Source organism: Eutrigla gurnardus (genome assembly GCF_963514095.1).
Source record: "Eutrigla gurnardus genome assembly, chromosome: 3".
Classification (NCBI taxonomy): domain Eukaryota; kingdom Metazoa; phylum Chordata; class Actinopteri; order Perciformes; family Triglidae; genus Eutrigla; species Eutrigla gurnardus.
In genome coordinates, this window is record NC_139917.1 from 19,501,501 (window position 1) to 19,525,793 (window position 24,293).

General features: G+C 42.8%; 1 protein-coding gene across 4 annotated transcripts in view; it reads left to right on the forward strand.

Annotated features, from left to right (window-relative positions):
* rgs12b (regulator of G protein signaling 12b) overlaps nucleotides 1-24,293 on the forward strand; it is a 36,392-nt gene that overhangs the window by 8,648 nt on the left and 3,451 nt on the right. For 2 of the 4 annotated variants that reach the window (XM_084006347.1, XM_084006345.1), the window contains exons 5-16: nucleotides 15,146-15,167; nucleotides 19,753-19,922; nucleotides 20,112-20,204; nucleotides 20,358-20,501; nucleotides 21,388-21,570; nucleotides 21,690-21,840; nucleotides 21,972-22,066; nucleotides 22,242-22,454; nucleotides 22,819-22,892; nucleotides 22,995-23,121; nucleotides 23,221-23,317; nucleotides 23,453-23,523. In XM_084006347.1, coding sequence (XP_083862473.1) covers nucleotides 15,146-15,167; nucleotides 19,753-19,922; nucleotides 20,112-20,204; nucleotides 20,358-20,501; nucleotides 21,388-21,570; nucleotides 21,690-21,840; nucleotides 21,972-22,066; nucleotides 22,242-22,454; nucleotides 22,819-22,892; nucleotides 22,995-23,121; nucleotides 23,221-23,317; nucleotides 23,453-23,523 — 1,440 coding nt within the window. The remainder of the gene's footprint in view (nucleotides 1-15,145; nucleotides 15,168-19,752; nucleotides 19,923-20,111; nucleotides 20,205-20,357; nucleotides 20,502-21,387; nucleotides 21,571-21,689; nucleotides 21,841-21,971; nucleotides 22,067-22,241; nucleotides 22,455-22,818; nucleotides 22,893-22,994; nucleotides 23,122-23,220; nucleotides 23,318-23,452; nucleotides 23,524-24,293) is intronic. The other 2 variants (XM_084006348.1, XM_084006346.1) reach the window with 1 other exon arrangement.

Here is a 24,293-nt window from a genome sequence, read left to right on the forward strand (position 1 = left end):
GTAAGTTCAACTAAAGTGTTATTCTCATCATGGCCTGCAGAGTCCTGCTGTCTGTGAGCACAATCCATAACAGTATATGAGATACGGATCAGAAGAAAGCTAAATGTTTCCGCCCTTTAGTGGCTACTGGGGCACCCTGGGAGCAGATAAGCACATTCCCCACTGTCGCTTCACTAGTGCATTTTTAAATATACATTTCTGGCATTTTTCCTGTAGAGAGAGACAGGGATCTAGGCTGGTAATAACACACTACTTTGTAGATGTCCCGTTTTAACTACAGTTAAAGCTGCTTGTGTATAGTTTTTTTATAGAAAAACCCTCTGATTGGATCAAATTCCTCAAAGGGAAACTCTTTTTGCAGGTCGTTTGGCAGGAATGGGGTTGCACTTTGCACCCCGGCTATGCTAATGTCCTTGTTGTACTGTCAGTCCAAATGTTGACGAGGCACTCGACGCCACCCTACAGAACACATTGCACAACTTATCCTTCATACAATTCTATTTGTTTTCTTTCAATCACGACAAAGATTATTACAGAAATGATTCATCATGGGGTGGTGACATTGGAAGCACTGGGGCCTTCTTGCAGACATTTAAAATGCCCACCATTGTGTGTGTGTGCTGCATAAGGGAAGACTTGCTCTGTGCTAATGCCAGACCACGGTTTCTCTCCTCTTTTCTCCTCGTCACCCCCTAACTCCCACCATCACCCTCCACCCCCCCTCTATTCTACCTTTTTCTTCCGGTCGTTAGGCCTTTTTCTCTTGCTGCTTATGCGGTAATGTCCACAAACAGAGAGCGCTTTGTGTTGTGAGAGGGGGGAGGAGAGAGAAATCGGTGAAATGTGTGTGTGTGTGTGTGGTGATGGTGGTGGGGGGTAATGGGGTTCGAAGTGTTAGCCTGCACTTCTAATGAGCTCTGATGAGCAAAGACATTCCCCTCGTTAGTGAGGCCTCAACACAAAAGCACATAGTATATAGACACATGCACACGCACACACACACACACACACACACACACACACACACACACACACACACACACACACACACGCATGCATACAAGAAGAGCCACATATGCACATACACAAACAACAACATCAGTGCATTTAAGCATAATTATGCTATAATAGTGTAATTTATTTAATGTCCCCCCCCACAAACACACACACACACACACACACACACACACACACACACACAATTCTCATCCATCTTGTTAGCCGTGCCATCGAAGCTTCTCCAGTAGCTACTGTATGTGTTTAATGTCTGCCAGCGCTTGAGGCTTGCTGCATGTCTTGTGATGGGTCTGATTGCAGAGCTTAACCATTTCACACTCAGTCACTCACACACACACACACACGCACGCACACACACACACACACACACACACACACACACACACACACACATACAAAAAAAAACAGACACGGTCATATGACAGGAAAGTTAAATGTGTATCTGGATTTCAGTCGTCTGAAGAACTTCTCTGCCATTTCATTTTCCAGTGCTGCGTAAGCATAAGGACACTGTTAACAAAATACTTCTGTAACTTTTCGTTTTGGAAAAAAACTAATCTTTAAAACCACAGACACCTATTTTAGACTCCGTCGTCAAAAAGATAAACATCAGCCTCACATCCGGATAACTTTATTAAGCATTGCAAACGGTGCAGGACAGGCACAAATAACTCTCAGCTGGTCCTGGAGGGCTGAAATCTGAACAGCGGGTGATTGTGCGTCCCACCTGTGTAAGTTGTTTACTAAATAAGACTGACTAATGGAAACAAGCCCAGATAATCATTCAGAGGTTGAACACACGCATTTAAGTGCCAAACATTGAACACAATAGGCCGATCGCAAGGCAGATAGATGCCGTTTCCTCCATATGCTGCGACATAATGATAGGTGCAGAACGATGAAATTGGTCTTCCAGTGGAACTCAAGTGTTGGTATGAGAGATAATTCCAACAAAGATGTTTTTCTGTGCAGGCAGTGTTCTCTTTATGTTGTGTCTCTGCAACTAATATGCTGCTTCTTATCAAAGTAAAAGGGTTGACTGCAGCCACTTTTGGGTTGTCTACACATATGTGGTCTGAGCAGCTCAATGCCACTACCTGACTGCATAACATATATATATATATATATATATATATATATATATATATATATATATATATTTTTTTTTTAACCATTTTTACTTTAACTCTCTTTACGTTTACTCTTTCAGAAGTCAGTTGTATAAAACCAAATTCATGCTATTTATGGCAGGATTTTATCATCACTTGGGATTCCAACTGTGTACCCATGACGCGTGTGAGTCACAGAAAATGATGCAGTAAATAAACATGTTTATGTATTTATATTTTTGAAACGCATATTGCAAAAGACATTCAATCACATGTTCAGTATTTCTGTGTTGGACAACATTGTTGATGGTTTGCTGGTTGCCCGTGGTTTGTTTTGACTGAGCTTCAAACCAATGCAAAACATTTTTATTCTTATGTCGCATGTCTGACAGGCATGTTTTCAGCCCCTGGTGGTCGATTTATGTGTTAATTTGCTATCAGACTTGGAACCCAATGGCTATGGGTCTAATAACGATTTAGCTTTTACAGACAACGGCCAATAATTCTGGGGTTCCAAACATCAGTAAGACTTTGTTTTTGCATAAGTAAAAACAAAATTAAATCCAGGCACTTACTTCCTTATATATATATATATATATATATATATGTGCTTGTTTCTGTATATCATGCATGTCTTTTCCAAAAGCGAATTGATTTAGAGACCTTATGTTGACTCCTTCCCCACAAAGACAAATCCAGTCACTTACTTCCTTATATATATATATATATATATATATATGCATACAGATTCAACCTTGTGTGTGTGTGTGTGTGTGTGTTTACATGCTTACATGCAATATTTTAAATGTGTCAGGACAACTTTTTGCAGCACAAGTTCAAGAATTAACCAACCTCTCAACAGACCTCCATGTGATCGAGTGTCACCATTAGTGTTCAGGATATGTCTTCCCACATCTCCCATTATTATTATTATCATTTTTTATTATCAATATCAAGTCTGAACAGGTGAGTCTTGAGCATTTTTCGGAAGATGGCGAGTGACTCTGCTGTCCTGACATTGGTTGGGAGTTCGTTCCACCACTGAGGACCAGAACAGAGAAGAGTCTGGACTTTGCTGAGCGACGTTTGTTTGATTTCAGCGATGGTGGTACCAGCCGGCCAGCTGAAGTAGAGGAGCGAAGTGCTCACGTCGGGGCGTGTGGTTTGACCAGTGTTCCTTGAAGGCCAGTGCCATCGTCTTGAATTGGATGCGTGCTGCAACAGGGAGCCAGTGGAGGTCACGGAGGAGGGGGGTCACATGGGATGAATTTGGGTAGATTTAAGACAAGGCGTGCTGCAGCGTTCTGGATACGCTGCAATGGTTTAGTCGCAGAGGCCGACTAAATCTTACAAAGTCACAGATGTGACTTTTTCATCCCGTCTTTTTACCAAAATCAATGTTGAAACTATAGTGTAAATATAGAGCTGGGATAGGCTCTCTTTCCACGATAAGTATGGATTGATAAAATAAATAAAACGGTTGAATGATTTTTTTGAGTTGGACCAGAATATATTTTGAGAGTACTTCAAAACATTTTCCAAAGCTATTTCAAAGTGATAAGCCATATTGTGGAAAACGTTGTGTTCCTGCACGTTGACATCCCGTCTCTTCAACGCTCTCCTAGTTATTTATCGGTGCTGAGTGTGAGTGAGGTGATGCTTCACCCGCTGTCCTCACTCCCTGGGCCAAGTGGAGGACGTGTAGGGGGGGGGGGGGGGGGGGGGGTGTCAAGGCATGTTGAGGAATGCAACTACTTCTTAGTTCAGTTGCACATAATCATGGCTCTGATACGGTTTTCTCTACATGTCTGTCTTCCAGTCGTCTCTCGTTCCTCTGGGATAAATAATCGGTGGACGCATCTATTTCTCCCGCCCCTCCACCCGTCATGAATGTCCGTTTACTCTGTGTGGTCCAGACATGCATCGGGCATACAGAGCAGATGACAGAAGAGCCCTGAGAGTAGCACATTCAACTATGTGCTGATTTTATGTGTGAGTGTGTGTTCTTTAATGGCAAGGGGTCTCCCCCTGCTGCTGTGCCTCCGCATTTGTCCGAGTGTGTGTGTGTGTGTGTGTGTGTGTGTGTATACGCGGGTGTCTCTCAGCCCACAGCAGTGTGGGTGGAATAGAAATGATACGAGGGTGGGTGGAAAAGCAGAGAAAGAGGAGGGGGGAGAGCGTAGAGGCAGGGTGAGGGAGAAGATAGAGAGGGAGGAGAAGGAGGGGGGATGACAGACGGAGAGAGCGAGAGGGAAGGGGAATCTAGCGACATTTCTGTAGCCGTTTGGACGTTTGAAAGCCATCAAGCTTTGCTGCTTCGTCTCTGCGTGCGCCAACACACACACACACACACGTTCAACAGCTGATGACAATGTGTACTGAAGGAAGCTCTCACATGCAGCGCTGAGGATTACTTGTCTCTTCCTTCCTTCATGGAGCAGCAAACTTTGACCGTTGATTCTGAAACGGTTGCTGATCCAGTGAGTAGACGAGCTGTGTGTGCACGTGTGTGGGAATGTATGCGTGTGTGTGTGTGTGTGTGTGTGTGTGTGTGTGTGTGTGTGTGTGTGTGTGTGTGTGTGTGTGTGTGTGTGTGTGTGTGTGTGTGTGTGTGTGTGTGTGTGTGTGTGTGTGTGTGTGTTTGTTTGCTCTCCCTATATTTGATGCAGCTTATAATTGGGTGACGACTCCCTTGCTTCTGTGACATAAAGGACGCATGCCGTGTCGGGACTGTTTTAGATCAACGTTGCTGGAGGAGGAGATGATGTCACATGAAGAAATAATACAAATTGATTTCTTGTCAGCTTGAATTTAAATTCCTATCAAACTTTTGCTGCAGATTGCGACGCTTTGTATGTGGAAAACCTATAGCGTTCTCTGTGTTCTCGTGGCGATAACAGTTCACGCTATTCTCTCGTACGTATTTATTTAGGTTGAAATGAATTTAATGCTTGGAAACTTTAGTCGTGAGACCTTATCTCTGGAATGACAGATCATGTGACCTGTGTAGGCCAATCAGCGGCAGCTTTTTGGCTCTGTTGCGTTAAAGGGAAACCTGTTGATTCTTTGGTTGAGTTCATTGGAACAGTTTAACTGTAGACAGTTTATGTTTTTTTGTTCTAATGGTCTTAAGGAGTGTTATTTTGAAGATGTTTGTCTGATGAGTTGATGTCACAATGCTGCATAGTTAGTATGTCTAATTACACTGTAAACATTAATATAACATGTTAGACTAAATGTTTGTTTATATAGTAGTATATGCGATGAGGTCATAGTATTGAATATATAGTATTTGTAGTCTACAATTTAGCGTGAGGGGGTTTTGACACTCAGGTGGAAAGAAGCACAGGACAGTATTTCACTAAACACAGCAGTGAGAAAAATACCCCCCAACCACCACCACCACCACCCGACACACACACACACACACACACACACACACACACACACACACACACACACATAAAAACGCATTCACATCCCCCAAAAAAAGTGAAAAAAGCACTCGATATGATGTTCAAAGATAAGAACCTGAACACACATTTCTTCTGTGTACACTCACTGTGTGACGGCGCGTGTGGGTGTGTGTGTGTTTTCCTCGTGATATCCCCTGGGGGCAGAGTGTGTTAGGGAGAGAAAATCAGATGATAAGACAGAATCAACGCTGTTCCTGTATATGAAACACCTCAGGAGGCCAGGAGTCACATCAGACGTTGCTCCTATTGCGAGTAAACACAAGCACTTCTTTTTATCTTCATCGAGTGCCAGCTGGGTGCAGTTTACCACATCAGCATTATCAAACGGCGTCATGTGATAAGTCAGTTGCAGGACTGGGTTTTAAATTGGATGAAAAGCACGACGTGGAGACAAAATAAGAGAAGAAAGCACACCAATTTGACACCATAGTTTGTCGCTGTAAAATTAATCTATCAATTAATCTGTTGGTGGAGACTTGTTCCTCTTTACTGGTGTAGTTTTCCTGTTTACCATGTGTTCATTTTCAACATTTCACCTCTTTTCCTATTTTGCATAATGTTACAGTGTTTGTGACGCACAGGAAACATATTATGTATGTCATCTTTAAGGGAAATCTGGCAGCCGAGACAGCATACACAGAGCGGCCAGATAGTCACTGCCTGAGTTAATGATGCACCACAAGCCCTGCACATCTGTAAAAAGGCTTTCTGTTATTTTTGGCCTCACAGCAGGTGGCCAGTCCGTTTGCTATTGATGCTGACACACAGTATGGATCACTGTCCTGGCATCGGATGGTGGTGCCGTAGCAGTAAAAGATAATGTCCTAAGAAACCATTTTCCTGCTCTCGTTAGTGCCTCACCTCCGTCTTGACAGCAGAGGGCAGTGTTGACTTTTGTGCGATTTCTGTGTTTGTGTGCATGGCGGAGAAAAAGAGCCACGGAGAGATGATAAAATCTGTTATTATGGTGATTATGGTTCTTTTGGCAGAGGTGATTTGAAAGTGAGCCAATACAAGCTCTTTATTTGCATTTATTGTGACCCAACTGTTGGTTAAACCATTCCGTAAAGTCACCTGTTGATTCCTCCTGCTTTGCTGTACCTTGTCAAGTACTTAATTTGAGATCTCTCTTCCACTTTCCCCTAGTTATCATCTCAGATTTTGAACTTTTTAAATGTCCCTCAGTTTGATAATGATTTGCAAAGGTTAGGAAATTCTGAATCCTGACATTTACAGGGGTTAGCCAAGATAACAAAGGCACAGCACGGTTTATCAACATGCTGGTATCCAATGAGATCGTAGAAATATATTCACTGTTGGGAATTTTAGTAATCTGTCTATAGCAAGCTAAATATTGTATGTCGTATTAATCCATGCTGGGCAATGAAGCAAATCAGTGGGCAGGACTAATGTCATATTGGATTTACAGGATTTATGTATCAATGCAATGAAGCCCCCCACATTTGTCAGATATTTAATTAACTGAAAAGTCAAAACCAATCCTGATTGTTTTTTTTTCTATAAAAAAAGTTTCCTTGCAGAATTTCTATAAAGTATCACTTTATAACATAATTTCATACTATTTGATATGAATAATATTGTATTATATTGAAATGAACTACTACATATAATAACTGAAGCCTAAATGAACTATAATTTAGAGAGGGAGATGACAAATTTCTTCTTTTCTCATCTCTTCCTTTCTCATCAGGATGTGGATTTAACCAACTTAAATGTCGTCACATCTCTCTTGTCCTGTTTGACGCCAGGCATTTCTCTCTTCCCCTCTGTTGACAGATGTGTTTTAGACTTGAGCTTGAACATGAGCACAAGTTACTCATACGACATTTGCAGTTCTTCCTGGCCTGTCTCAGATGTGTGAAACACGAGTGAACCGGCTCTATGGTGTTAGAAGCTCTGGTTATTAGAGCTTTGGCAGCACCCTCAGCCTCTCTGTGTGTGTTTTAGGGTGGCAGTGAAAGTGTCCAATTATTTCATTTGAATTAATGGTGGACACAACTCCTGTTTACTACTTCTCTTATGGCCATTTGTTGTTTTTGATTCTTCTGGGTGGTGCTTCATCCTTCAAGGCAAGAGACCTTAAATACTCACAGACAAAATCCAATAACAAAAGACAGATTTCATGAAGTGGACTGTTTTGTATGCAGTTGAAAAAAAAAAAAAGAAGTAGATTCTGGCAAGTCCAGCTCAGCGAGGGAAGACAAGTGGAAACACAGTTTGTGGTGTGAGGAAGACGTTGCATATTTTCATTTATAAGACAATGCTATGAAAATGTTTAAGTTAATCTATGAAATAGGATATTTGTGATTGAACATCCACAGACAAATAAACATTCACATACTACTACTGCTAGAATAAACTCTTCATCTTCTTCCTTCTTCCTCTCTCCCTCTGCTTAAATACGAAAAAAGCAAAGAAAACAATCCACTTCTTGAATCTTTCGAAAACATCCGACAACGTTGAAGTTGACCTAAACCGGCCTAACTGTGATTTAAGGAGTGTGGAGCAGTACGGGCTGTGCTGCGGCGTGATTGGCTGGCCGACCGTTGTCCCCTCCCCGTCTCTGTAACTGCTGCCTTATGGGGGCGTGTCACTATGGAAACGGAGCCGAGTATGCGTGTGCGTCTGCTAGAGTATGGAACTTCCTAGTCAGTCTGTCAGCTAAGTGTGTGGAGGAGTGTACGGTTAAGAGATTGAGACGTCTATAATGCAGTAAGAGAGGAATAGTTTGTTAACAGTGAGATACTATACATCTCCTTAATGTTACTTTAGCAGATAGTTAAGGCTAATCTTAGGTGTGTGTGTGTGTGAGAAAGACTGTGCTGAGGCATGGCTCTCTCCAAGCCAGCTGTCTGCATGAATTTCCTGCCCTAGGTAGCTCCCGAAGAAGCTCCGTCAGCATCAGCGCACATGTGTTTGTGTGTTGGCGTGACTGTTTCCATGTGTGTTTGTGTGGTTCAGATATGTAGATTGAGCAGTCAGTGGGTTTCCTCCTGTGTGAGAGGAGAGCAGGATGAGCCTAAGGAAGAGGCTCTCCTTCAAGCGAGTCTGGAACTTCAATACAGTGAGTAGTATGCACACACACTTACTGTACAAGTGATCTGCACAACTTAGCTTTTACAGCAGAAGGAAGTGCTCTTTTAATTATTTCCATAGAAGCAAACTTGAGTAATGCTGAATAAAAATATGTATGTATACACAGTCTATATATTCAAACACTCTTTGGTGTGTTTTCAATAACACACCAAAGTCTGTCTGCAATGCTGCCAAAGTGCCACGAGTGGAAATATTCAGCAGCACCGCCGACTATGGTTTTTCCTCTGCAAGGCAAAAATGAGGGAAGGATGAAATGGGGGGGAAGAGAAAGAGAAAAGGGCTCTGAGAATGTCATTCAGTGCGTGCCAGTGTTGTTCTGCTCACTACAAGTGAGAATGACAGGGACAGATGGAGGGAAGAGTGGACTATTACCTGCAGCAAAGTACACAGGGCAAAAAAGAGGAATCCATTACATCCAGACCATGTAGGAGGGAAACGGGGACGGGAGGGGGGGAGTATATAGAAAAAGACAAATGGAGAGAAATGAAGATAAATTAGAGGGAGAGGACGTGGGCTCTTGGGATAGAAACAATGCAAAATGAAGTAGTCACCCTGTCTGGTGTTTTCAGAGAGAAGGGATGTGGTGCTGGTGGCATGCTGGGAAAAGTGTGCGTTGAGTTAAAGTGAGACAGAAAGACTAACAAGAGACGACTCTAGGCTGTTTCCCTTTCTCTCAAAGCCAGATGTGTTTGGGGTCAGAGCGGGAAAGAGAGAGGAAGGGAAACCGAGGTAGGAGACGGGGCCTAGAGACAATCCTTTCTTGCATCTGTGAATCATATGTTGGTTTCATGTTTAAGGCTTTCCTTCAGTGTGCACAGCTAAAAGACAGTGAGGACAAAACAGCTGGAAGACGTTGAAAAGGTTAGCAGACTATAAGCTGACTAAATCCGTGTGAATTTTCACTCAATTTAAAGTGTGGACCGGCAGCTGTGAGTGTGTTCGCATGGGGTTATTTGATCAGATTGTATTGTGTTAACGTCTTGCACCCTCTTCTGTCTGTGTGCGCTAAAGGCACCGGGCCAAGTAAAACAAACATTTATCACCGGCTCCGTCTCTGAGTCACATCTCCTGTGTGGCTCTATTGTAGGAAAACAAACATTATCCACATTCCTCCCTTTTCATAGAGAGTGGATATTGATTCCTGAATGCATCGCGGGGATTTCGGGGGCTTCATCCCAGAATTCCAGAGACGGTCACAGAGGATTGCACTTTGAAATAAAGGACGTTTTGAAACGTTTGCGAGGATGTTAAGATGGTGAACGCTATCGACACACAGTTTGCTGATCGCTGTATGATTGTTTGTTCGTTGATTCAGTCAGAAATGGGTTTAAAAAATCTTTTTTCGTTGATTGCATTTGTGCAAATGCGTCTCCTTTTAATCAGGATGGCATAGAACCATACGTCAGTGCTTACACCTGCAGAGCCTCGTTTGACTTTTGAATCATTAACCTAATCGGCTTGTTTCCCTCAGCCTGTCCTCTCTGAGTTAAACTACTCTCAAGCTAAGCTGCTTCGTGGTTGCCAGTCCTGGCAGGGTGACTCTGGTCTTCTCAATGGCAGCTACTATTCACCTCACATTCAAAAGTAAACATACAGGCACGCACACATTGAGACTACTGGCACAACAGCTTCCTCCTCCGCTGGAAGCGTGTGTGTGTGTGTGTGTGTGTGTGTGTGTGCACTCAGGAAATCTGTGTTGTGAATTCTAAGTCACCTTTTTAAGACACCATGTGTGTTTCAGTTGTTCAGGTATAGGTGTGGTCTTCCGTCGCAACGCCAGCGTTTTACAGCCACGCGACTGGACAGAAGATGTGTTCAGTGTTCGCACGTGTTTCAGTCTCTTTGGGCATCTTTCACTTTCACACCTAATAATTTCATTCCCCTACCCAAAGGTGGCAGTTGCTGCTCCAGTGTTGGAGCCAGGAATAGGTTCCTGTGGTACAAACAGTGTTGTCTTTGTGTGTGTGTGTGTGTGTGTGTGTGTGTGCATATGTTATCCCTGACAGTTACTCCCACAGATAGACAGTTTTTGTCAGTCATGTGTTACTGGCCGCTCTGTGTTTCATCCTGTTAAGCAGAACGTCTTTTTTCCAGGAGTCATTAGGCGAGGAACATTTTCGGAAACGTGAGATTGTTTGAGAAGACGTTTATGGCTTTCAACGTATTCCCGTTATGATAACAGTGAGAATAAACGGCTGTAAATTGTACCCTGTGTTTTGCCACAGTTTGAACCCGACGTCCAGGCTTCGTGAGAGATGATGTAAGCCATCCCTCTCCCACTAGTCACAGCTAATAAAGCACTAAGGATCTCTACACATGGTGACCAACCACTCCCTACACACACACACACACACACATTCATACACCCAGGATGAACAAGCCAGGCATGTGGCTACATGGTGGCATTTTACATCCAGGGAGCTGAAACCAGGAGGATGTGGGTGCACATGTTGTGACCTGTGGACAAAGTACTCATGTTTTCAAAACGTACATAATATAACGTCATAATCATTTTAACGCCACTGTTCAACAAAGTCATAATGAAATACAACTCTAAAAATCTCACTGACACCCATATCGGAAGGGAAACTGGTCCAGGATGTTTGACTCAGACGAGCTTGGGTTTCCAGCGAGTGTTGTGATTCAGAAGTCTTATCTTTTGTTGAAGTGGGTGTGAGAATGTGTTCATTGTGTAACTATATCAGTCCACAGCCCTTCAACTGTATCACTGTTCAGATTACAGCACTTCTCAGTGCACCAGAATATTCTCATGAATTTCTTCATCAATCATAACCTCTTTGCAGCTGTAACTTATCGTAGCAGCAAACTGCTATTTTAACTTCACGCTGAAAATATTTTACTTGGAAAGTGCATGATTTTCTGTGTCTGAGGTTGATTTCTTTTGTTTTGTGTCTGCCCTGAAAATAGACACACATTCGACAAGCCCGTACACAGAAATGTAATATATTCCAAAGAATATTTTTGCATGGTTGTCATGCAACATTGCAACTGACTATCTGTGACCATTTTAATGGCAAAAAAACACTTGTTTAAAAAAAAAAAAAACAGCCCCTATGGCTTTGTTTGAATTCATAAAATTCATAACCAGAGGTTTTGCTTGGAATCCCATCCTCCACACACTAATCATGAACATCATTATTGTGCTGCTGAGTATTTGCTGTGTAATATATTCGACATAAAATCCCTATTAATATCTGTAAAGCATCAGCAGAAAACAACGACAGACAGTATTGGGGCTGACGTCGTGGTAAACTACTGCCACTAACACTGAGGTTATGTAGAGCTCACAAAGTAGAGTGCTCTTTCTACTGCGGGGTGATATATTTGATATTATGGTTCTCTATTATCAAGACATCTTCCAGCTTCTCTGTGGCTAGGGGCTTGGGGGAAAGAGGCTTGAGGGGGGAAAGACTGGAAACCCCCCCAGTCATTCCCTGTGGGCTGTCAGGAATGACTAGGATCTGCCAGGAGAGGTAGGGGAACACCATTGGAATGACTGAGGAAGGGTTGAAGGACGGAGGGAGTGAAGAAGGGAATGAGTTGTGGTGAAGAGGAGAGGAGAGGGGTAGTAATGGGGGACAAAGGAAGAAAGGGGGGGTGACTGGATAGGAGGAAAAGAACAAACAAAGGGGAGGGAGTTTGAAATAGGTTAGAAGTGCAGGGAGGAAAACAGAGGAGAGGGGACTTGGGGCCTCGGCTGGGGGCCAAACCACTCAACCACAGTGCGTCTGGAAGTGATCACACTGGAGCTGAATTGAGATGGGGAGGGTGAACACACACACACACACACACATGAGAAAATGCAAAAGAATGCACCCTACACACAAAAGACATCTCCAACAGATGTCGACCACATGCATACGTAGCCTGCACCCATATAAAGTGCACAGCATATCTGAACACACACACACACACGGACACGTCGGAGGACAGAGTAGTCGCTGGCGAAATGTGTGAGATGTGAAATGTGTGGGAGTCTTAATCAGCACAAGGACCGGGTAACGAGTTTCCACTGGTGGGGTTTCTACCTCTGTCATTTTCCTCTTGTCCTCGGCGATGGATCGGCCACAATCAACTGCTATAAAGTCACATCAGATCTCTTTTCACGTGCCAGTTCCAACAAACTCCACTCATCCTCGGACAGTTTGAAATAGCTAATCCCAGTGATTACGCTGGCTGTGCCATCTGGCTAGGACAGTTTGGCTCAAGCGGGGAAAAAATGCACATGAATCAAACGAGCACATGCTGCCCCAGCAGCAATCAGATTTGATTGGTTTAAAACGTCCACATAGTTAGGCTATTGCTATCTTTTTATTCTGAGTCGTTGATCGACTGGAGAGTGATTTTGTGTACACGTGCTATAAAAAACTGAAAGAAATGAGGTTATGGTGGGAGTGCATTATGTTCACTGTGGCAACCTGCTTACTGTATAATCTCAGAATTAATAAACCAATGATGGCTCTTTTTTGGTGCGTTGGAGTGATATTAACATGCAGCTTCCAGACCACAATTTCTTTCCTTACAGTTCGAAAGTGTCTGAATTTTAGTCTACTGTTGTGGAAACTGACTTATCTTACAAGAAGTTTCTATTTATATTTTAGTATCAGTTTTAGTCATTTCATTGTTTTGAACACAGTCATACTCATCCAAGTAATTATCGTTTTCTTTCAATACTCTCCCTGTCTGGACTCTGCAGGCATGTGTTCTTATAGAAACTGCATTAGAAATACACAGTATGTATTTAATTATGTTGGGTGTATGGCGAGGTATCCTCAAGTTAGAAGCTGTATTAGTCTGCTTTCACACTGTGAATAAAGACAGAGTATGGATGCAAATGCTGCTCATTGTTTAGTTGAAGGATAATGTCATACAACGTAACAAATATGCTTAACCTCTAATTAACTGGCTTTTTGGAGTCTTCTTTCTTTGCAGTTGCTAATGAGAATCATGATCAAATTGTCATTCAACATGCCAAACTGAGGGACTACTTGATTTCTCACATGACCAGAAGATAACCCCATAGAAACGTCAAGTCATGCAGGAGAGACACGCGTGTCTATGCTGAGTGATGATGAGAAAAATGACCAAATAAAAATTGTATGTTTTGTGGTTCTGTATCAAGACCAGATCCAGTCAAGTCAGAGTCAAGATTAAGTCCAAAGGTAGTCGAGACCAAGTCAAGACAGAGTCCAAAGCAAAACTGACTCCCATTCAAGACCATAATAGACAATAGTGTCTTTCTAATTCTTAATAATGGAGCCCGAGACCAAGACAGTTGCCGAGTCCAACATGCAAGAGAATAGGTCAAGTTCAAGACTTAAAAAAAGTGGTCTTGAGACTGGACCCATACTTCAGCAAAGATTTGTGGCGGATAGTGGCGCAGATTGCACAAAAAGTAGTGCTATGATCTTAATGTTATAGGGACGGTGATCAGTGCAAATCAGTGTAGACCTCACTCATCTGAATGCATAGAAAAAGTCATTTTTACTCATATTTTGTGCACATGGCGGTGTGTTCTTTATTTAATAAATCCGTACAGTACTTCAATGTGTGGCAATTGAAAATACTTTCAGAACCAGACAATATGCTTTTAAAGCTACTTCAGAGCCTGCCTTCCATTATGAGCAACCTTAACACCAGTCCTAAGCACGATCAGTAGACGGATTAACAGCATCAAAAGCTTCTGATAGAATAACAGTGTGGTGCAGAGAACGTGGTATTCTGTCTTTGACAAACACTCCTGTCCCTCTTCCTTTCTTTCATCCCACGTTTTCTATTTTGTCTACTCTTCCTTTCTTTCTGAGTCACAGCGTTTTTTCAACTGTTTTCCAGCCCTGGCTTCATTACCGATGTCTCTGTTGAATGATCTCATCCCAGCTCAGCATGTCTGGAAGAAGAAATCACCGCATTGTATGCTGGGTGTGATTCTGTGCGCTGTTTTGTGTCTACGTTAGGGAAATAGGATATGACTCTAAAGTGAGTTTGGTTTGAATGTCTGTATAGACATCTGTGTTTTGTGGCTGAAAATGGTAGGCCTAACGTTCCCCTCGTCACCTCTTCAAACAAACACACACACACACACACACACTGTAAGCTCCACCCCTCCTAGGAGGCTTTCTTGCAGAGCAAGCACATCCAGTTCACAGATGATTCCACCCACACACAAAACAATGAGAGTGGGCGCTTACCTGACTATGTCATGATGTGAAAGTGTGTGTGAGTGATAATGAGCCAGGTCCTGTGAGAAACTCTTGTCAGTCTGTGTTTGTGCCTGCCTGTGGCCAAAAGTGCGTGTCCAGGCAGCTCCCTCTTGGCGCTCCTTTACTTTGTGAGCCCGCATGAATCTGTGTCATCTGTGTGATGAGGGGGATCTGCTAATCCATGTCTCTCTGTGTTTTCTTACAGTCCACTGCAGTCTCCGATGGAGGTGAGTAGACACTCTCAATATCTGTTTTAATTACTTTTCCCTCATTGTCTCCAATTGGCTTGTGTCATTCTTCAGTTGTTGTGATCTACTTTAACTAGCATGTAATGGGGTTACGTAAATAGCGTGTTGTTTTGGACCAGTTGTCCTGCTCTAACGTGTATGGCCATGTTCGTTACGGACACCTCCTTATTATCGGTTTGCTTTCACTAAATGCACCGGAAACAACAGTCTGGTTCTACCTGCTCAGCGTCTGCCCCACCTATGCCTGCTATCTAAAGATAGCCTCACATTTGTAGAAACATTACAGCCACAAGTTGCAAATCATGGATAGGACAACATGGAATATTGTGTTGTTCAGACTGAAAAACAAGTAAAGGGCTGTACTCATTTCTACTAGTTTGTTGTTGAAACAGCATTGGGAATGAAATACAATGTGGAAATGCATCATCAAAAAATCCAATTGATAAGAAACCAATGTGTATTCAGTTGAGTCTGTAGTTGTAATTAGCATGCCAGGCATTGTTCTTTCACTGAATTTGCTTTGTTGAAATGTATTGGCGCTCATTGGAGGTAAACTGTTGGTGTCCCGTGGGTATTTAGCATGTGCCAACAATAACGAAACGTCTCTTATTTAGGAGACTTCTGCTGCCACTTTAACGCCTCACAGAGCCACATGAAAGGGAATTTATGTTAGATGGGAGATTAAAAAAAAAAAGGGGAGAGAAGGTGAGAAACAAGCTAAAGGAGGCGTAGAATGCATGGCAGACATGTTTACAGCCTGTAAGTGTATTTATAACCACTTATTTGCACCACATGTCTGTTGAAGAGAGGATGTGTTGTTTGTGTGTGAAGTGGAAAGCTTGCTAATGCATCTTCTTGTGTGGAGATGCAGGGAGCAGGACGGTATAGGGACATGTGTAAATGTGTAATGGCTCCTCTCTTGTTGTTGTTCCGAGTTTTAGTTCAAATAATGAAAGACGCAAAGCTCACTGTTATATGAGGGAAAGTGGTTGTTAGACTATATGTGACGTACCTTTCTCTTTACCAGCAGCAACTGGAGATGCTGCTTACACATGAATGCATCACTAATCAGAATCCAGTATAGATTCATCTAAAATTGACCAAACTGAGTACTTTTACTTCTGGTGCCCTAAGAATATTGTGATTTTTACACAGAGGTGCAAATACTTATTCCAGCACTGCCTGTTTTACACTGAAGCCCTCTAATGCTGCTGTTTATTTATGTGCCATTTGAATTTCACACTTAAATGGCTGACACAGGCTTCACAATTTATTACTACCTCTTGAACTTATTCCATCCATCTGCTGGACAAACAAATATCCATTATTATTTTGAATTTAAATGTAATCATCATGTATCATTTAAACTTCCACTCTAGGTATTATAGCAAGAATTTAGACCTTGTTTTGTTTTGCATACACTACTAAATGTCACTGTAAAATTGTTGAATACAGTGAATAGACTGTACCATAGCAGTATGATATGAATTTTGCATTGTGCCTCTTCTCGAAAAACCCGTTTTTATTTTATTTTTATTTGTCAGAAAAGTCAAACAAGAATAGAAATCGCATTGTTCCTTTCAATATGTCAGTGTGTGTGGAGCTGCATGAGACCTGCAGGCCTCATTAGTCTCAGTAGTAGCCTTCCTTTAACAAGCTCCTCATCAATACTGCAGTTTTTTTGGTGCGCACACACACACACACACACACACACACACACACACACACACACACACACACACACACACACACACACATGAATGCGCACATGAATGCGCTTGTTATCCTGCGTTTTTAGTTCCGTCCTCCCTCGGCTCTGAATTATTTATCATCTCAAGGCCGGTGTGTGCTCGTATCAGTTACCTATGTGGAAGCTCACAGAGGTGTGTGTGTGTGTGTGTGTGTGTGTGTGTTTGTGTGTTGCGTGTGTGTGTGTGTGTGTTTGTGTGTTGCGTGTGTGTGTGTGTGTGCCTGTTGTGACCTGACTCTCTGTGGTCTCTCAGGTTGTCAGCCAGGCTGCTCACCACGACTAGAAGCCTCTCTGTCTCTTTCTGTGATGTAGCCAGCTGTGTGTGTGCGTGTGTGTGTGTGTGTGTGCATGCCCCGTCTAGGACTGTGTGTTGTGTGGGGCCCTGACAGGGTGAGTATGGATGGAGGGGCTTGGTTGCCCCTCAGGATTCGCTACCTGCCCCGCTGGCACCACACCGGCTCCTATCAGCTGTACCCAGGTGAGGATGCAGGCGGTGCTTCTTCTGCAAACATAGAAAATGTAGATTTTAGGCACCAAGGAGCAGTAAACCAAACATATCGGAGGCTTTGATGTGTTTTTTGAAGGGCTGCAGGTCACAACAGCAACAAATGCAGTTGGTTTGTGAAATGAATGGTTTCATTTTAATGAACTAAGCTGCAGGGTAAACCTGTATGTTAATATTATAGGGAAGCTGTTGTGTTAAATGTTTTTGCTAGTCTGAATAGTGTCAAGTATTGTACCTTTGCTCCACTCTTTCTTTTCTCCATCAATATAATTTAATGGATTTCATTTGTAATGCTTTAGTGAAAAAAAAAAAAAAAAAAAAAAAAAAAACTCGGATCGTAGCACTGTTACTCTTGAAGCACTACTTTACTCAGATGAGGACCTAACACTTGTTCTATTTTTAGCTCTTACTGCATCGGCAATGATACGTCGTGGTTTCTTTGTTTCCTTCTTTTGACAAATGTACTTATTGTAAGTCGCTTTGGACAAAAGCGTCTGCTAAATGACCTAAATGTAAATGTAAATGTAAATTTTACTATCTGTAAAATGTAGATGGAAAAACTACTCTCCAATCTGAGTTAAATCCCCTGAAAACTTGGTTTAAAATAAGCTTCCAAATCATTTCTCTATCACTTTAAACATTTCATAAAACCTGAATAGTTTTCTTGGCCTTTGAAATCTTGCACTTTGAATATTTTGATTTAATTCCAGTACTTCCATACTTGTATTTTATCAAACATAATATTGTTTGGATTCTGTTCTCTGACAAAGTCGGGGGAAATCAATCACTATTCATTTTATTTTATTTTGAAGAACAACATTGAGAAATACGTAAATGCATGAATATGAAATGGTGTCTGAGACTCCTTTCTTGTTGATAACCAAAAACGACGGCTGTGCTGCACCTTTTATAGTGTGATGGACTCCAGCCTCTGTGACACTGAACTGGAGAAGTTGTTATAGAATAGATTGATGTGATGTTTGCCTCATATTCACGGCAAAATATGAAGATTAATGTCCGAAGACTTCGGAGCCGTTTACTATGCCGTTTGAAATGATAGTGAATGAGCCGGACGGTTTGAAAAGTCATACTCTTCCGTATGAAAACTTTCATTGATAACATCATGAAAGAAAACTGCGGTAAAGAAAAATGTGCAAAAGGGGGGACATCACACTAGAATGATTCATTACAGGCCAAGTTTCCGAGTTTTAAAATCACACAGGACTAGCTGTGAGCAACATACTGGTCTTTCAATTTATTTTCAGGATTTGCGTTGTCTCGGGCACCTGACCGGTGATGCCTTCCCTCTGGCTGTTCTTGTTTTTTTGTTTTATCTCAACTGAGCCACCCACTTTCAGTTCACCAGGCCTCAAGCTCTGTTATTTTTGATATTCTCAGCATCTCGCTGTGCTTTTGCTTCGCAAGTCTGTCCGCACATTAGGAACACAGTCTGAGGTCTTGTGGTGGGAAAAATAAATAATAAACTACAGTGTTTAAGGTATTATTCAAGTGGTTTACTTCTGTTTGGGAGGTATTCAAGATTAAATCGGCTAGACTATGAAAACAGAAGTACGGCACAGCGATAACGAGTGCAATGGAGCTTTTTGTCAAGGTACGATCAACAGTTAAGAAGTGAACTGAGCAGATACTTATATGAAACTATAGTGGGATATTATCTTTATGACTTTCTGAGGAGTTGTATTGTGATTTTGGGCATTTTGAACACTTTTCCACTACAGTTCTGATTTTGGTTTGAGGTCTGTGCCCCTCTAGTTTTATATGTGAGTTTGTGTGTGTTATATCGGGGCGTACACGATATTATGTCACAGCCTGTTGCTCGGACTGTGGCAAGAACAGGCGACACTCAATCATGAAGTCAATTTATTTTAACACAGGAGTTGGAAAAAGTTCAAACGGATCGGTGGATTAAATCTGTAATAGTAGAGTATTGTTGGGATTGTGTGAGTGAAATATAAAACAACAGCAAACCACAGCAGGAACACTTTCCTCTCCCCTGCTCTTCTGGCCGTATCGTTGGGATGGGACATACCATGTTACTGATAGTGTAGCCTTCAGGATAAGCCCCTGCCGACAGAGAAAAACACAAGAACAAATGGAGGACAGCTCTTTTAACCTTATCGACCTTCCTTTGTGTTGCTGTGAATGCAAACATACAGTAGAAACACATCTAAAGGTATAAAATAAAGTGTATGAATTATTGAACACTGCATGAAATCAAACTGGGAGGTCCCCAAGAGTCACTACCGCTACAAGTGTTTCACGCTCGGTGTGTGTGTGTGTTTCTACAGAACTTAACAGCGTGGAGCTGCAGGGCTGCAGCAGCGACAACAGCCTGAACAGCAATGCCAGCCTGCCCAGCGTTCAGAGCCACAGGCGCCACACGGAGAGGAGAGTGGCCAGCTGGGCTGTCTGCTTTGAGAGACTGCTGCAGGACCCCGTGGGAGTCCGCTACTTCTCGGTACTACCACCGCGCATGGCCATCGCAGTCACATAACTATGTTTCCTTCCAACTATCACAATGGCTTTATTAAGAAAACCCCTTCTGAAGTTAAATCCGATCTGCTTCTGTCAGGTCGGCTCTGACTTTTTGTATAGTTTTTCCACAGTGTTCCTAATTGTTGCCCCACGTTGAATGCTTGTGACGCAGGAGTTCCTAAAGAAAGAGTTCAGCGAGGAGAATATCCTGTTCTGGCAAGCTTGTGAGTTCTTCAGCCACGTTCCTGAGAATGACAAGAAGCAGGTGACAGACATGACATTTTTTGATCACACACACACACGTCCATTTAAACCCCGATAACGAGGGAGAGTGCTCCGTGTTAATCATTCCCCGTCTTCTCCCCGTTCTCTCCGTCTTATTGCCTTTTTTTTATCCATACCTCAACCTCTTCTCCAGCTCTCTCAGCGTGCCAGGGAGATCTACAACAGCTTCCTGTCCAGCAAAGCCACAACGCCGGTCAACATAGACAGTCAAGCCCAGCTCGCCGACGACATACTCAACGCCCCCCGACCCGACATGTTCAAGGAGCAACAGCTGCAGGTGGCGTATCCACCGAACACAAACACAAACACAAACACAAGGGCTTCTTTATTGAGATCTCGAGGTGATTAGGAACCACTTCTCCGGGAGCAATACTTAGATGACACAGGCCTCTGAATTTCCTCGCGAATGGAAAAGTGATAAGAGGCTTTCCCCCGAGGGACGAATGTATTCTTACTCATAAAGCTGAGTCCAAACAGACCTGTATTCAACATGTACTAGTATTACAGAACACAACATGAGGTTGTCTATTCATATCCCCCTGCTTTCTAGCATCACTACTGTGAATGGCCCCTCACAAGTGCATGTCGCGGAGGGGGCGAAAGTTGTTGACTCGCTATCAATTTCAACAGCTCAGCTCAGATGTTCAAACTCTGATAACACACGCACACGCACGCACACACACACACACACGCACACACACACGCAGACACACACACACACACACGCGCGTCAAAGCCTAAGATGAGATTTTCCAAAATACCCCGGGGCTCATCAAGATCTTGTGCTACCACTGGGGCATTACATTAGTTCTTCCCCAGAGGACTATTTCTTTTCATAACCCCATGGATTTTAGGACTACTGTGAACAAGAACAACCTCAAAGGCCTTTTAGTGGAATTTTAGACTTTTACTTTAAATTTGAGAATCATCCCATGTGCTTGCAACATCTCTAAATATCTTTTTGTCACCCTTTTTTTTTTCCAGTGACCCTTCTCTTCTCTCTCTTCACTACTCTTCTCTACTCTTACATCTCTAATCACCTCTCATCCTCTGTCGTTCTTAATTGCTTTCTAGTTTTCCTGTTTTTTCTGTTCTTCTTTTTTGTACATTTAACTTTTAGTTACCCACTGATTGCTCCCGTCCTTCGTTTATCACCCCTTTAGATCTTCAACCTGATGAAGTTCGACAGCTACACACGGTTTCTCAAGTCTCTGCTGTACCAGGAGTGCATGCTGGCGGAGGTGGAGGGGAGGCCCCTGCCTGATCCGTACCACATCCCCAGCAGCCCCAACTCCAAGCACAGCACCACCGGCTCCGACCGCTCCAACCTCTCCACACCCAAGAAGGTAACGTAATAAAGTATAGAAATTTAATTAAATGTGTAAAAAGGATGAGAATCACAGAATTGCTTTTACGCTTTTCTAGTAATCTAGTAAAATGGAATATATTAATTTGTGTCTTATAGGAGGACAAAAAGAGCAAGTCTGGAAGGTCTTTGAATGAGGACAGCCGGGAAGATTCAGGAGACCGGAGGAAAGGCTTGTTCTTCTCCTGGTCCCGCAACAGGAGTTTTGGCAAAGGCCCGAAGAAACGAGAGCTGACCGACTTCAACTACAGTCAGTAGTTTTAAACGCATTTTATTGATTTTTAAAGTAGACACATTCAAATTGAAGGGCTATTTTTCATGTTGAATATACAGGTTTGGAAGTATTCCCTCGATACTTCTGATGAGTGTATTATTTTATAGATTTTTCTGGCAGCAATGGTCGCCGTGAATCTCAGGGTTCGCTGTCTTCAGGAGCCAGTTTGGAGCTGGGGACGTCAGGGTCAGGCAAGAATGAGGTCAGTCTGGAAGGAATTAGTTTAGACATCACAGTCATATAGACATTCATTATTATGGTTTCATAATAATTCAAAGAACTAAACACTGACAGTGCTGAAATAATGTCCAACCGTGATCCTCATCTCACTGTCTCTTCACATCCTCCCTGTCTGTTTCTCTGTTTTCCTGCATCAGGGTGATGTTTCCCGTGGTGCACTGTTGGTGTCAACAGAGCGTGGAGGGGGCAGCGCCCCCTTGAGGCATTGTAACATAACTTTGCCGGACGGCTCATGTTGCTCTGTGTCACTGAGGGCCGGGGTGTCTATCAGGGACCTGTTGCTGGGCCTCTGTGAGAAGCTCTGCATCAACCTGGCAGCTATAGACCTGTTCCTGGTCGGAGGGGAGAAGGTACAACGCAAGTGGATCAAGTGGGGCTGTCCTAAATACCTAGCTCTCTATACAAATGATCAAACAAATCACACTAAACTACTTTTTTTTTTATTAAGTTGTTGCCTAAAATGGTTTTAAAGCAGTTATCTCTATACAAACAATATGTCAAATGATTATGGGGGGCAGTACTGGGCAACAAACAACAAAATACTAAAGCAGCTTTAAACTACCCAGTAAGAAGCATTTCACAGGTCAAGAGAGCAGTAAATATCACAGGTTTATCGTTTGCTGTTTTATTGAGCAGTAAGTAATCATACTTTAGGGTTTTTCTAAAAAAAAATCTGTCATGATGATTCTCCTTTTCTCTCTCTCACTCTCTCAGCCACTTGTTTTAGACCAAGACTGTCTGACGTTGTGCTCTCGGGACCTCCGGTTAGAAAAACGCACTCTCTTCAGGTACAGTAATATGTAGTTATCACCACAAGCTTTCATAGAAATAACTGAAAATGCTGCCCCTGAAACCACGATTACCATTTATTCTGTTTTCTACTTTTCCAGACTCGACTTGGTCCCTATTAACCGCTCGGTGGGCCTTAAAGCAAAGCCCACCAAGCCAGTAACTGAGGTCCTCAGGCCTGTGGTGGCTAAATACGGCCTGCACCTCGCTGACTTGGTGGCACGTATTGTAAGTCATGCTGGCCGCCTGTAGATAGACAGAAAGAAATAGACAGACGGGGCAGTGTATGTGATGACGTCATTCTCGTATCGTGTGTGTGTGATGCAGAGTGGGGAGTCGGAGCCATTAGACCTAGGTCTTCCTATATCTAACCTGGATGGGCTGCGAGTGGTATTAGATATTGCAGAAAACACTCCTGGAAAAGGTAAGGAGCACACACATGCAGTTGCTGTCAATAAAAAAGGGAATCTGCAACATACTGAACAAAAAATACGACATACATGATATTTCTGTCTCAGTTTTGCATCTGTAGGTTGTCGTTCTTTCTCCTCTCATTCAGCAGACAAACAGAAAGCAGCTCCCGCTCAGGGCCTCGTCACGGCCTCGACGAGCAGAAACCAATCGGCACCAGTAAGATCTCCCCCCAGCTTCTTATTTCACATATTTTCTTCTCGCTCTGGAATGTTCCATAACCCACAGAATGTCTCCACTTCCTGGTTGATGATGTCACGCTACTAAGTGTCCCTCGCTGTCTTCAATCACCCCATGTCTGTTTGCAATGTGTTCAAAATGTGGCGCAGGTGTATGATGTGTGTCTCTGTCGACGTCGGGGCTGTATGTGACTGTGTTTTTTATGTGCACCGTTGCCGCGGAGCCCCGTCACACTCTCAGGGTTCCTAATGTTCCATAATCGAGGTCCTGCCTGTGGCCGAATGCATCGTCAACTTTCCTCTCTGGTTTGCTGGTTCTCTTTCTTCCATAACAAACCCAGTGGCTGGGTGATCGTGTCCAGCCTTGTGGATCATTTTCTGGGTCTTACCATCTCAAAGACTCCCTTTGTGCACCGGGATAGGACTTAGTTAGTGGTGGCAGTAGCACTTGCGGGTTTTCTTGTTATTAATGGGTCTTCAACCTGATTGATGACCATCTGTAATGGTCATTTATGGCTTTCTTGGTTGATTCTAGCAGACTTGTTTTTTTTCCCCACTTGCAGGGCAGTAGTTTGGCTTTAAGTAGTAGAAAGTTGGTCCCTCTGGTGTTGTGGTGTGTTTTACTGTTGCCCTATATGTTGGTGATGCTTAGTACACACATTGTTAAACATTTTGGTTCTCTGAATGGAACATCCCACCTGTCTTTTAATCAGAATGCATCATAGATATATGTTTTTACTCAAAGTATTT